This window comes from Acanthochromis polyacanthus, chromosome 16 (genome assembly GCF_021347895.1).
Source record: "Acanthochromis polyacanthus isolate Apoly-LR-REF ecotype Palm Island chromosome 16, KAUST_Apoly_ChrSc, whole genome shotgun sequence".
Taxonomy (NCBI): domain Eukaryota; kingdom Metazoa; phylum Chordata; class Actinopteri; family Pomacentridae; genus Acanthochromis; species Acanthochromis polyacanthus.
The window spans coordinates 37,973,908-37,985,683 of record NC_067128.1 but is presented as its reverse complement, the minus strand read 5'-3'; the positions used below and the strand labels follow the sequence as shown (position 1 = coordinate 37,985,683).

The following is an 11,776-nucleotide window of genomic DNA, read 5'->3' as shown; positions in this document are numbered from 1 at the left end:
TTTGGTCCCAGTGACCTTTTTTCTACAGATGGTGATTGTGCTTCAACATATTTGCTGGATCCTGATAGATGTTTTTAAAGCTGGTAGAACAGTTCCACCACAGAATGGCAGTCTAACGTGGACCTGATGGCTTGCTGAGGTCCTTCAGACATCATTACTCCTGAGATCATCCAGAAATGTTTTGGTTCCTCCAGTCGTGGACCAGTGGAGGCAGCAGAAATGTCAGAGCAGGAAAGAACGATGGAGGATCATCTGCTACATGGAGACACACTGATGGTGTTTGTGCAGACATGAAGGTTTCAAGGTTCTGATTGAATCTCCTCCTCTGGGAGCTGCTCTGGACAGGAGGAGGATGGAACCAGGTACAGAGATGGATGGTCAGGAGAAGGTTCTGGAGCTAGACAGGACTCATAAAACATCAGGAATGGAGCTGAGATGGAGATGTGACGGAGATGTGATGGAGCGCTGATGGAGATGTGATGTAGAAGAAGTTCTTACACTGCAGCCACTCAGCCCTGTTGCTCTGGATCATGATGCAGAGCTGCAGCACCAGCTGAGGAGCACTTTCCAGGAAGGCCTCCAGCAGTCCGCAGCATGTTGACGTCAGCGTACTCATACATCATGGCCCAGTAGAACCACCGCTGGTTCTCCTTCTGCCGGTGGCTCTGGATGCCCAGATACATGGTCCGGATGTACCTGCAGAGAAACAGAACATGTGAGGTTCCACGTAAAGTCAGAAATAGAACATGTGAGGTTCCACATAGAGTCAGAAACAGAACATGTGAGGTTCCACGTAGAGTCAGTGCTCATCATGGAACAGTTGAGGTTCCTCTATGGAGAACAACTTCAACACAAACAGGTTTTAATGATTTTTTTTTCTTTCAAAATCAATAAAATTAAAATGAGCCAGAAATGTAAAAACAGAATAAATGATCAGATTAGGAACTTTTCATCCATAACATTTGGTTCTGCTGTAAATTTTTCAACTTTGGAACTGGAACATTTCATCTAAATATCTTTAATATCTCATTTTAAATAGTTTTAATTAACTACGTTCAGTAAAAAACGAAACTTCTTCAGCTGATTTTCCATGAACTGACTCAGTCCAACCCTGAAAGATCAGATGAAAATCTGTTTTATGACAGAAATATAAAAACATATCAATATTTTTATATGAAATAAACAATATATATATATATATATATATATATATATATATATATATATATATATATATATATATATATATAAAAACAGAACCTGCAGCAGTAACTCTGTATCTGAAGCCTTTTCTCTGATCACATCAGAATATTTCACATTTATCAGAATAATCAGGATGATGGAACTAAACACTAGAACATCCTGGAGTGGAACTGGGATTAATTATCTTCTCTGGCTTCGGTTCTGTTTGGAACAATGACTCCATTTATAGAGAACACAAGTAAACAGCGATGAGCAACACAGAGGTTCATCAACAGAAAAACAAACACAAACTCCAGAACCACTCCAGAGAACCAGAGCTGCTGGACAGGTTCTCTAGCTGTTCTCTGGCTGTTCTCTGGTTGTTCTCTGGCTGTTCTCTGGCTGTTCTCTGGTTGTTCTCTAGCTGTTCTCTGGTAGTTCTCTGGCTGTTCTTTGGTTGTTCTCTGGCTGTTCTTTGGTTGTTCTCTTGCTGTTTGGTTGTTCTCTGGCTGTTTCTTTGGTTGTTCTCTGCTGTTCTTTGGTTGTTCTCTGGCTGTTCTCTGGATTCTCTGGTTGTTCTCTAAGCTGTTCTCTAGCTGTTCTCTGGCTGTTCTCTGGCTCTTCTCTGGTTGTCCTCTGGCTGTTCTCTGGCTGTTCTCTGGCTGTTCTTTGGCTGTTCTCTGGCTCTTCTCTGGTTGTTCTCTAACTGTTCTCTGGCTGTTCTTTGGTTGTTCTCTGGCTGTTCTTTGGTTGTTTCTCTGGCTGTTCTCTGGCTCTTCTCTGGTTGTCCTCTGGCTGTTCTCTGGCTGTCTCTGGCTGTTCTTGGCTGTTCTCTGGCTCTTCTCTGGTTGTTCTCTGGCTGTTCTCTGGCTGTTCTTTGGTTGTTCTCCGGCTGTTCTCTGGTTGTTCTCTAGCTGTTCTCTGGCTGTTCTTTGGTTGTTCTCTGGCTGTTCTTTGGTTGTTTCTCTGGCTGTTCTCTGGCTCTTCTCTGGTTGTTCTCTAGCTGTCTCTGGCTGTTCTTTGGTTGTTCTCTGGCTCTTCTCTGGCTGTTCTCTGGCTGTTCTTTGGTTGTTCTCTGGCTGTTCTTTGGTTGTTCCTGGCTGTTCTTTGGTTGTTTCTCTGCTGTTCTCTGGCTCTTCTCTGGTTGTTCTCTGGCTGTTCTCTAGCTGTTCTCTGGTTGTTCTCTGGCTGTTCTCTAGCTGTTCTTTGGTTTGTTCTCCGGCTGTTCTCTGGTTGTTCTCTAGCTGTTCTCTGGCTGTTCTTTGGTTGTTCTCTGGCTGTTCTTTGGTTGTTCTCTGGCTCTTCTCTGGTTTGTTCTCTAGCTGTTCTCTGGCTGTTCTTTGGTTGTTCTCTGGCTCTTCTCTGGCTGTTCTCTGGCTGTTCTTTGGTTGTTTCTCTGGCTGTTCTTTGGTTGTTCTCTGGCTGTTCTCTGGCTCTTCTCTGGTTGTTCTCTAGCTGTTCTCTGGCTGTTCTTTGGTTGTTCTCTGGCTCTTCTCTGGCTGTTCTCTGCTGTTCTTTGGTTGTTCTCTGGCTGTTCTTTGTGTTCTCTTGCTGTTCTCTGGCTCTTCTCTGGTTGTTCTCTGGCTGTCTCTAGCTCTTCTCTGTTGTTCTCTGGCTGTTCTCTAGCTGTTCTCTGGTTGTTCTCTAGCTGTTCTCTAGCTGCCTGGGTTCTCTGGCTGCTCGATAAAGGTTCTCTAGTTGTTCTGTAGCTGCTCTCTAGCTGCCTGGGTTCTCTGTTTGTTCTCTTGCTGTTCTCTAGCTGCCTGGGTTCTCTGGCTGCTCAATAAACATTCTCTAGCTGTTCTCTAGCTGCCTGGGTTCTCTGAGTGCTCAATAAAGGTTCTCTAGCTGTTCTCTAGCTGCCTGGGTTCTCTGGCTGCTCAATAAACATTCTCTAGCTGTTCTCTAGCTGCCTGGGTTCTCTGAGTGCTCAATAAAGGTTCTCTAGCTGTTCTCTAGCTGCCTGGGTTCTCTGAGTGCAGCTCCTGTAGCTGGAGGCTCTGTGGACTAATGAATGCAGCTCTTGATGTGCAGTCAGTCGAGGACAGCAGAGACAGAAATAGAAAAACAAACAGAGTCCAGAGATCTAAAGAGAGAACGGCAGCAGAACAGCAGCAGCAGAACACCAGAGGTTCTTCTCATAATGAGCTGCTGGTTCACGGAGTGTTTGTTCTTCTCGTGTCTGCTGAGATCTGAGATGTAACGTCCATGATGGGTTCAGACTAATTCCTGGAAACACTCAGTATTTATTCTGCAGCTTTTCTTTGAGGAACCATTCTGAACTAAAACATTCTTCGAGGTTCTTCTTTTCTGAGAACGCACCATGAAAAGGATACAAAGCAAAGCAATGATAGGAGAACAGTTCTAGAGAGTTCTGATGGAACCAGAACCAGCTGGATGTTCTGTTAAGCCACAGAACAAACCTGCAGCTGGAAGACTGTCTGTTTATTTTCTGTCTGTCTGAAGTCTCTCTGTTAGAACGTCTAGAATCAGTCTCTAAATTCTGACATTCGCTGACATTTTGCATCCGTCTGGTAAATGTCAGCTGGAATGAGCTGACCTGCTGCAGAAACCGACAGGAACAGAATCACCTGGAACACCTGAAAGGTAAAGGTTTGGTGACTCTGACCTAAAACCAGAAATAAAAACTGCAGATTACTGCTCTGATATTCAGGACGTGATTGGCTGGATGCTTCCTGGTTCAGGTGTTAGAGAGGAAGTGATTGGCAGCTCAGTGGGCGGAGCTACAGAACTTTATCCATTTTGTCTTTGGCAGTGAAAGTTTGAGCTAAATGCTATTGGTAGCATACTAACAAGCTAAAGCCTCCATCCAGTCAACATAGTTTTAACATCCAGTTTTCAGATTTTATATCCCTGAAAGCATAAAACAATTAGAAACGATCTATTTAGTCATATAGATATAGAAACAAAGATCCTGAGAGTCTGCTGGGCTTCTGACAAATGTGTTTCCTAATGTTTATTTTAGATTTCAAAACAAAAACTCTTCTCATGGATCCAAATGTCCATTATCACGAAAAAACAACATCTAGACCTCTATGAGCACCTAGACCTCTATGAGCACCTAGACCTCTGTGAACACCTAGACCTCTATGAACATCTAGACCTCTATGGACACTTAGACCTCTATGAACACCTAGACCTCTATGGACACTTAGACCTCTACGAACACTTAGACCTCTACGAACACCTAGACCTCTACGAACACCTAGACCTCTACGAACACCTAGACCTCTATGAACACCTAGACCTCTATGAACACCTAGACCTCTATGAACACCTAGACCTCTATGAGCACCTAGACCTCTATGAACATCTAGAGCTCTATGAACACCTAGACCTCTATGAACATCTAGAGCTCTATGAACACCTAGACCTCTATGAACACCGAGACCTCTATGAACACCTAGACCTCTGTGAACATCTAGACCTCTATGAACACCTAGACCTCTGTGAACACCTAGACCTCTATGAACACCTAGACCTCTATGGACACCTAGACCTCTATGAACACCTAGACCTCTGTGAACATCTAGACCTCTATGAACACCTAGACCTCTATGGACACTTAGACCTCTATGAACACTTAGACCTCTATGAACACCTAGACCTCTATGGACACTTAGACCTCTATGAACATCTAGACCTCTATGAACATCTAGACCTCTATGAACATCTGGACCTCCATAACTCCAGGTTCTGGTTCCTATCAGTGAGTCCACATCAACATTTAGTCTAAACATGTAAAAACTGGAACCTTCTCTGATCAAACTTTCTTAAAAACATGCAGAGACCCATAATGATTAAAAATAGACCTAGTGTGGGGTTCTAGATGACTAATTATGAATCTGCGAATAAAATCTGTGCGTCATCATTGATGTCTGATTCAGACTGACCCTGTGACCAGAAATCCATCATTTATTTTTCCCACTCAGAGTCTCAAACTGCTAACGGAGCTGAAACTCATGTTCATGGATGAAATCAGGAGGTCTGGACTCTGATATCTGCTCTTCTGACACTTTGATTTATTCTGAACCGTCTGAAGGCAATAATTCACCGTTCAGCTGGATGCTGGAGACATGTCAGGAAATTAGAGGTCTGCTGGTCTGAGGACCACAGATTCCTGACCTCCTGACCCTGCAGCAGAAACACCTGAAGGAGGAGATAGGAGACCACTGCATCTACACACAACAACACACAATAACAGAACACACTGTAACACACAATGACACACTGTAACACACAGTAACACACTAACTAGGGGCGGCATGGCTCAGTGGGTAGAGTGGCCGTCTCGCAACTGGAGGGTTGCGGTTCCGGCCCGTCGTGTTCATGTCGAGGTGTCCTGAGCAAGACACCTAACCCCTAATTGCTCCTGGTGGGTCATGGTTAGCGCCTTGCATGGCAGCTTCCTCAGTGTGTGAATGAGTGAATGTACAGGGGGCTGTACCGCGGCTGGCCCTGTGCTCTGACCCCCCAGATGAGGGAATATGCGAAAATCTGAATTTCCCCTCGTGGGATTAATAAGGGATATAAAATAAAATTTAAAAAAAATAAAATAAAAAATAACAAACTGTAACACACAACAACACAGACACACTAACGTTGTGTTCAGATAAACCAACAGACCATAATTTACAGCTCGTTTAGAAGCTCTAGTCTGGATCTCCAAACTGACCCGGGTACAATTCAGACCCTCCAGTCTGCTGCAGAAGCTTCATCAGAACCTTCATCAGAAGCTTCATCAGAACCCAGATCCGTAAACATCTCAACAGAATCATCCCAAACATCATCAGAATCTAACAGAACTGAAGGAACCAGAGGACTCCAGTTTATGAAAATTAACCTAAAACCAGAAAAGCACTTTAATCTGGTCACCAGTGATCAGAATCTCTTAGCTAGAACTGGGTCAGAACCAGGTCAGAACCGGGTTAGTGAGCGATGTTCTGGCTGATGCTAAGCTAATGTTCTGCTGTAAATCTGCAGGAAAATGCTAAACTGTTCTAAGAACTGATGAAGGAACGTTCTTCAGGTTTGCTGTTTCAGCGTCTCAGAGCTTCTAGAGCATCACCGTTAGCAACGTTAGCAACGTTGGGTTTAAACTGATGTCAGACCAGCTGCAGAGCAGGAAGGAACCTCTGAGAAGGTCATTGATCAGGAGCTGATCAGCTGATCAGATGGGTTCATCCAGGAAGCAGCTCAGACAGTTTAGAGATTTCATGTTTTTATAGTTTATTATTTTAGAAGAACTTCAGTTAATTATCTGCAGATCATTTGGAGAATTATCTCTAAATAACAGATCAGTTTTTAATTTAACCGTCTGAACGTTTCTGTTTCTGCAGAAAGACTTTTAGTTTGAAAGAGCCACACTATGCTCTACCTTTATTCTGAAAGGCAAGCTTGTTTTCAGTCACTGGTTAAGTTTAGGAAAATATCCCAGTTTGATCAACAACAACTACAATAACTGCATGTTAGAAGAGAATCACTGTTCATTAGAAACAGAACCCGAATCCAGTAGAAACTGGATTCTTCTGTGGTTCTGTTCAAAGGACTCGGTTCTAAAGGGTTCTGCTCTAAGAACCCGTCTGCCAGACCCCGTGTCTCCTCAGATGACCCGGCAGCAGCTGGACGTTCCTCTGCCTTTAAAAGGTTGTTTTTGGAGAAAACCCCGACAGCTGAGAGTTCCTCCAGATTAGATCGGATTAGAAGAAAAGCTCTGACCCACTTCCTGTTCACACAGAAAACCACAACTTCCATTCAGACTGGAAGGAGCTGCTGGTGGAAACAGCCAGCACTTAGAACCAGAACCAGAACCTGGACCAGGATAAGAACCACACTTGGAAGCAGGACCAGGACCAGAACCAGGATCAGACTCAGAACCAAAACCAGAAAATTAACCAGAACCGGAGCTAGAACTGCAGCTAAACTAATCACTGAGCTTCAGTCTATTTTTCATCTGTGTGCCTCCTCTTCCTCCTCCTCTTCCCCTTCCTCCTCCTCCTCTTCCTCCTCCTCTTCATCCTCCTCCCCCTCCTCTTCCTCCTCTTCCTCCTCCTCTTCCTCCTCCTCCTCCTCCCCCTCCTCTTCCTCCTCCTCTTCCCCTTCCTCCTCCTCTTCCTCCTCCTCTTCATCCTCCTCCTCCTCTTCCTCCTCCTCTTCCTCCTCTTCATCCTCCTCTTCCTCCTCTTCCTCCTCCTCTTCCTCCTCCTCCTCCTCTTCCTCCTCCTCTTCCTCCTCTTCCTCCTCCTCCTCCTCCTCCTCTTCCTCCTCCTCTTCCTCCTCTTCATCCTCCTCTTCCTCCTCTTCCTCCTCCTCTTCCTCCTCTTCCTCCTCTTCATCCTCCCTTCCTCCTCCTCCTCCTCTTCCTCCTCCTCTTCCTCCTCTTCCTCCTCCTCTTCATCCTCCTCCTCCTCCTCCTCTTCTTCCTCCTCCTCCTCCTCCTCTTCTTCCTCCTCCTCCTCCTCCTCTTCCTCCTCCTCTTCATCCTCCTCTTCCCCTTCTTCCTCCTCCTCTTCTTCCTCTTCCTCCTCCTCTTCCTCCTCCTCTTCCCCTTCCTCCTCCTCCTCTTCTTCCTCTTCCTCCTCCTCCTCCTACTCTTCCTCCTCCTCCTCTTCATCCTCCTCCCCTCCTCTTCCTCCTCCTCTTCATCCTCCTCTTCATCCTCCTCTTCATCCTCCTCTTCCTCCTCCTCTTCCCCTTCCTCCTCCTCCTCCTCTTCCTCCTCTTCCTCCTCCTCTTCATCCTCCTCCTCCTCCTCCTCCTCTTCTTCCTCCTCCTCCTCCTCCTCTTCATCCTCCTCTTCCCCTTCTTCCTCCTCCTCCTCTTCCCCTTCCTCCTCCTCCTCTTCTTCCTCTTCCTCATCCTCCTCTTCTTCCTCCTCCTCCTCCTCCTCCTCCTCTTCCCCTTCCTCCTCCTCCTCTTCTTCCTCTTCCTCCTCCTCCTCCTCTTCCTCCTCCTCTTCCCCTTCCTCCTCCTCCTCTTCTTCCTCTTCCTCCTCCTCCTCTTCCTCCTCCTCTTCATCCTCCTCCTCCTCCTCCTCTTCTTCCTCCTCCTCCTCCTCCTCTTCCTCCTCCTCTTCCCCTTCCTCCTCCTCCTCTTCTTCCTCTTCCTCCTCCTCCTCTTCATCCTCCTCCCCCTCCTCTTCCTCCTCTTCCTCCTCCTCCTCCTCCCCCTCCTCTTCCTCCTCCTCTTCCTCCTCCTCCTCCTCCCCCTCCTCTTCCTCCTCCTCTTCCCCTTCCTCCTCCTCTTCCTCCTCCTCTTCATCCTCCTCCTCCTCCTCTTCCTCCTCTTCCTCCTCCTCTTCATCCTCCTCTTCCCCTTCCTCCTCCTCCTCTTCTTCCTCTTCCTCCTCCTCCTCCTCTTCCTCCTCCTCCTCTTCCTCCTCCTCTTCATCCTCCTCCCCCTCCTCTTCCTCCTCCTCCTCCTCTTCCTCCTCCTCCTCCTACTCTTCCTCCTCCTCCTCCTCTTCCCATCATGCACCTCTCCTCCTCCTCTCTTTATATTCAGCTCACGCTCCAGTCTGCTCTCCATCTATCGGGCCGTACCATTCTTCCATTCTCTTCCCCTCCAGCTGGCTGCAGAATGGACCGGTCCAGTCTCCAGCCTTTAGAAAACTAGAACCTGTTCTGGGTTCTGCTGTCAGAGTTCCTGCAGATGTTTGACAGGAAACGTTTGGTTTGAGTCTCCGGAGAACAGCGACGTTCTGCAGCTTGATGGAGATGCAGATGGATGTTGTGTCAGATATTAGATGTTCTCGATGTTCTCTGAGAAGAAAGATGTTCTAGATGTTCTCTGAGAAGAAAGATGTTCTAGATGTTCTCTCAGACATGCAGATCCAACAGACGTGTGTTCTGCTGGATCTCTGATACGTTCTCCGTGTTCAGGGAACAAAGCAGAGCCGTTCTATCTCAGAGCCTTTGCAGAGGAACATTAGTCACACTGATCTGATCTGAAGGAACCGTTCTCCACAGAACCCAGCAGCTCATTACTGACAGGCAGAACAGACAGGAGAGAATAGATCAGATGTGTGATCGACCCACAGATATCGATCAGAGTTCAGTTTACTGACAGGAACCAGAACATGACGGATTATTGGAGAACTCTGATTAATTATTGATGATGAGAATCTGGTCATGTGATCAAAGATTCAGGAAATGATCCAATCAGAAGAGAGACTGAACTCTAACCTTTATTGTCCCCAAGGTGATATTTGCTGTCACAAGTACAGACAAAATACACACATCATGAACAGTTCTTCACAGGACAGCAGGACAACACGCGTGATGGTGAGGGATGGGTGGAAACATGCTACAGGGGACTGAGAGCAGCTGGTGGACAAAGCTTTGCTGAAGCGTTTTCATCTGAGATAACAGCAAACAGTTAAACATTCGTGACTTTATCTGGAAACATGTCTGTTTCCTCACTGCACACGCATGTAACATGACAACACGTTTAGTTAAAGGAGCTACACACTGATTGAATGTTCTGTCTGACAGAACGTCAGCAGGTTCTGAAGCTGGTTCTGATCCACCTTCATACAGACATTAAAACGACATATTTAATCTGTAAAGCCTGAAAAACAGCCAGAATCACGTCTTTACCTGGGAACCAGGAACATCATCAGGTTTATCTCTGTAATAACATAAAGCTCTAAGTTCTAAAGGTTCCGTCTGAATGCTGGTTCTGCATCAGGAACGTCTCCTAAAGTTACCGTGGACGCTTCAGAATCTACAAACGTTTTATTTTTTCTCCTGACCCACAGAAATTTGAACCGGAGCAGCTTCAGAGAGGACAGGAGGAAAGCTACCACAGCCAGGTTCTAATGTAGAACCACACAGAACCATAGAGACCCACACAGAACCATAGAGACCCACACAGAACCATAGAGACCCAAACAGAACCATAGAGACCCACACAGAACCATAGAGACCCACACAGAACCATAGAGACCCAAACAGAACCATAGAGACCCAAACAGAACCCTAGAGACCCACACAGAACCATAGAGACCCACACAGAACCATAGAGACCCAAACAGAACCATAGAGACCCACACAGAACCCTAGAGACCCACACAGAACCATAGAGACCCACACAGAACCATAGAGACCCACACAGAACCATAGAGACCCACACAGAACCATAGAGACCCAAACAGAACCATAGAGACCCACACAGAACCATAGAGACCCAAACAGAACCATAGAGACCCACACAGAACCATAGAGACCCACACAGAACCATAGAGACCCAAACAGAACCATACAGACCCACACAGAACCATAGAGACCCACACAGAACCATAGAGACCCAAACAGAACCATAGAGACCCACACAGAACCATAGAGACCCAAACAGAACCATAGAGACCCACACAGAACCATAGAGACCCAAACAGAACCATAGAGACCCACACAGAACCATAGAGACCCAAACAGAACCATAGAGACCCACACAGAACCATACAGACCCACACAGAACCATAGAGACCCAAACAGAACCATAGAGACCCACACAGAACCATAGAGACCCAAACAGAACCATAGAGACCCACACAGAACCATAGAGACCCAAACAGAACCATAGAGACCCACACAGAACCATAGAGACCCAAACAGAACCATAGAGACCCACACAGAACCATAGAGACCCAAACAGAACCATAGAGACCCACACAGAACCATAGAGACCCAAACAGAACCATAGAGACCCAAACAGAACCATACAGACCCAAACAGAACCATAGAGACCCACACAGAACCATAGAGACCCACACAGAACCATAGAGAACCACACAGAACCATAGAGACCCAAACAGAACCATAGAGACCCAAACAGAACCATAGAGACCCACACAGAACCATAGAGACCCACACAGAACCATAGAGAACCACACAGAACCATAGAGACCCAAACAGAACCATAGAGACCCACACAGAACCATAGAGACCCACACAGAACTATAGAGACCCAAACAGAACCATAGAGACCCAAACAGAACCATAGAGACCCACACAGAACTATAGAGACCCAAACAGAACCATACAGACCCACACAGAACCATAGAGACCCACACAGAACCATAGAGACCCAAACAGAACCATAGAGACCCACACAGAACCATAGAGACCCACACAGAACTATAGAGACCCACACAGAACCATAGAGACCCAAACAGAACCATAGAGACCCAAACAGAACCATAGAGAACCAAACAGAACCATAGAGACCCAAACAGAACCATAGAGACCCACACAGAACTATAGAGACCCACACAGAACCATAGAGACCCAAACAGAACCATAGAGACCCAAACAGAACCATAGAGACCCACACAGAACCATAGAGAACCACACAGAACCATACAGAACCACTCAGAACCATAGAGACCCACACAGAACCATAGAGACCCAAACAGAACCATAGAGACCCACACAGAACCATAGAGAACCACACAGAACCATAGAGAACCAAACAGAACCATAGAGACCCAAACAGAACCATAGAGACCCACACAGAACCATAGAGAACCACACAGAACCATTCAGAACCATAGAGACCCACACAGAACCATACA

At 46.3% G+C, this 11,776-nt stretch overlaps 2 protein-coding genes across 2 annotated transcripts in view; both read right to left on the bottom strand.

Annotated features, from left to right (window-relative positions):
- The window catches only part of xkr6b (XK, Kell blood group complex subunit-related family, member 6b), a 41,836-nt gene that overhangs the window by 7,559 nt on the left and 22,501 nt on the right, over nucleotides 1-11,776 (bottom strand). Inside the window, 2 exon segments of the mRNA XM_022213025.2 lie at nucleotides 499-586; nucleotides 588-696. Coding sequence (XP_022068717.1) covers nucleotides 499-586; nucleotides 588-696 — 197 coding nt within the window.
- ccm2 (CCM2 scaffold protein) overlaps nucleotides 1-11,776 on the bottom strand; it is a 58,910-nt gene that overhangs the window by 33,383 nt on the left and 13,751 nt on the right. The window lies entirely within an intron of this gene.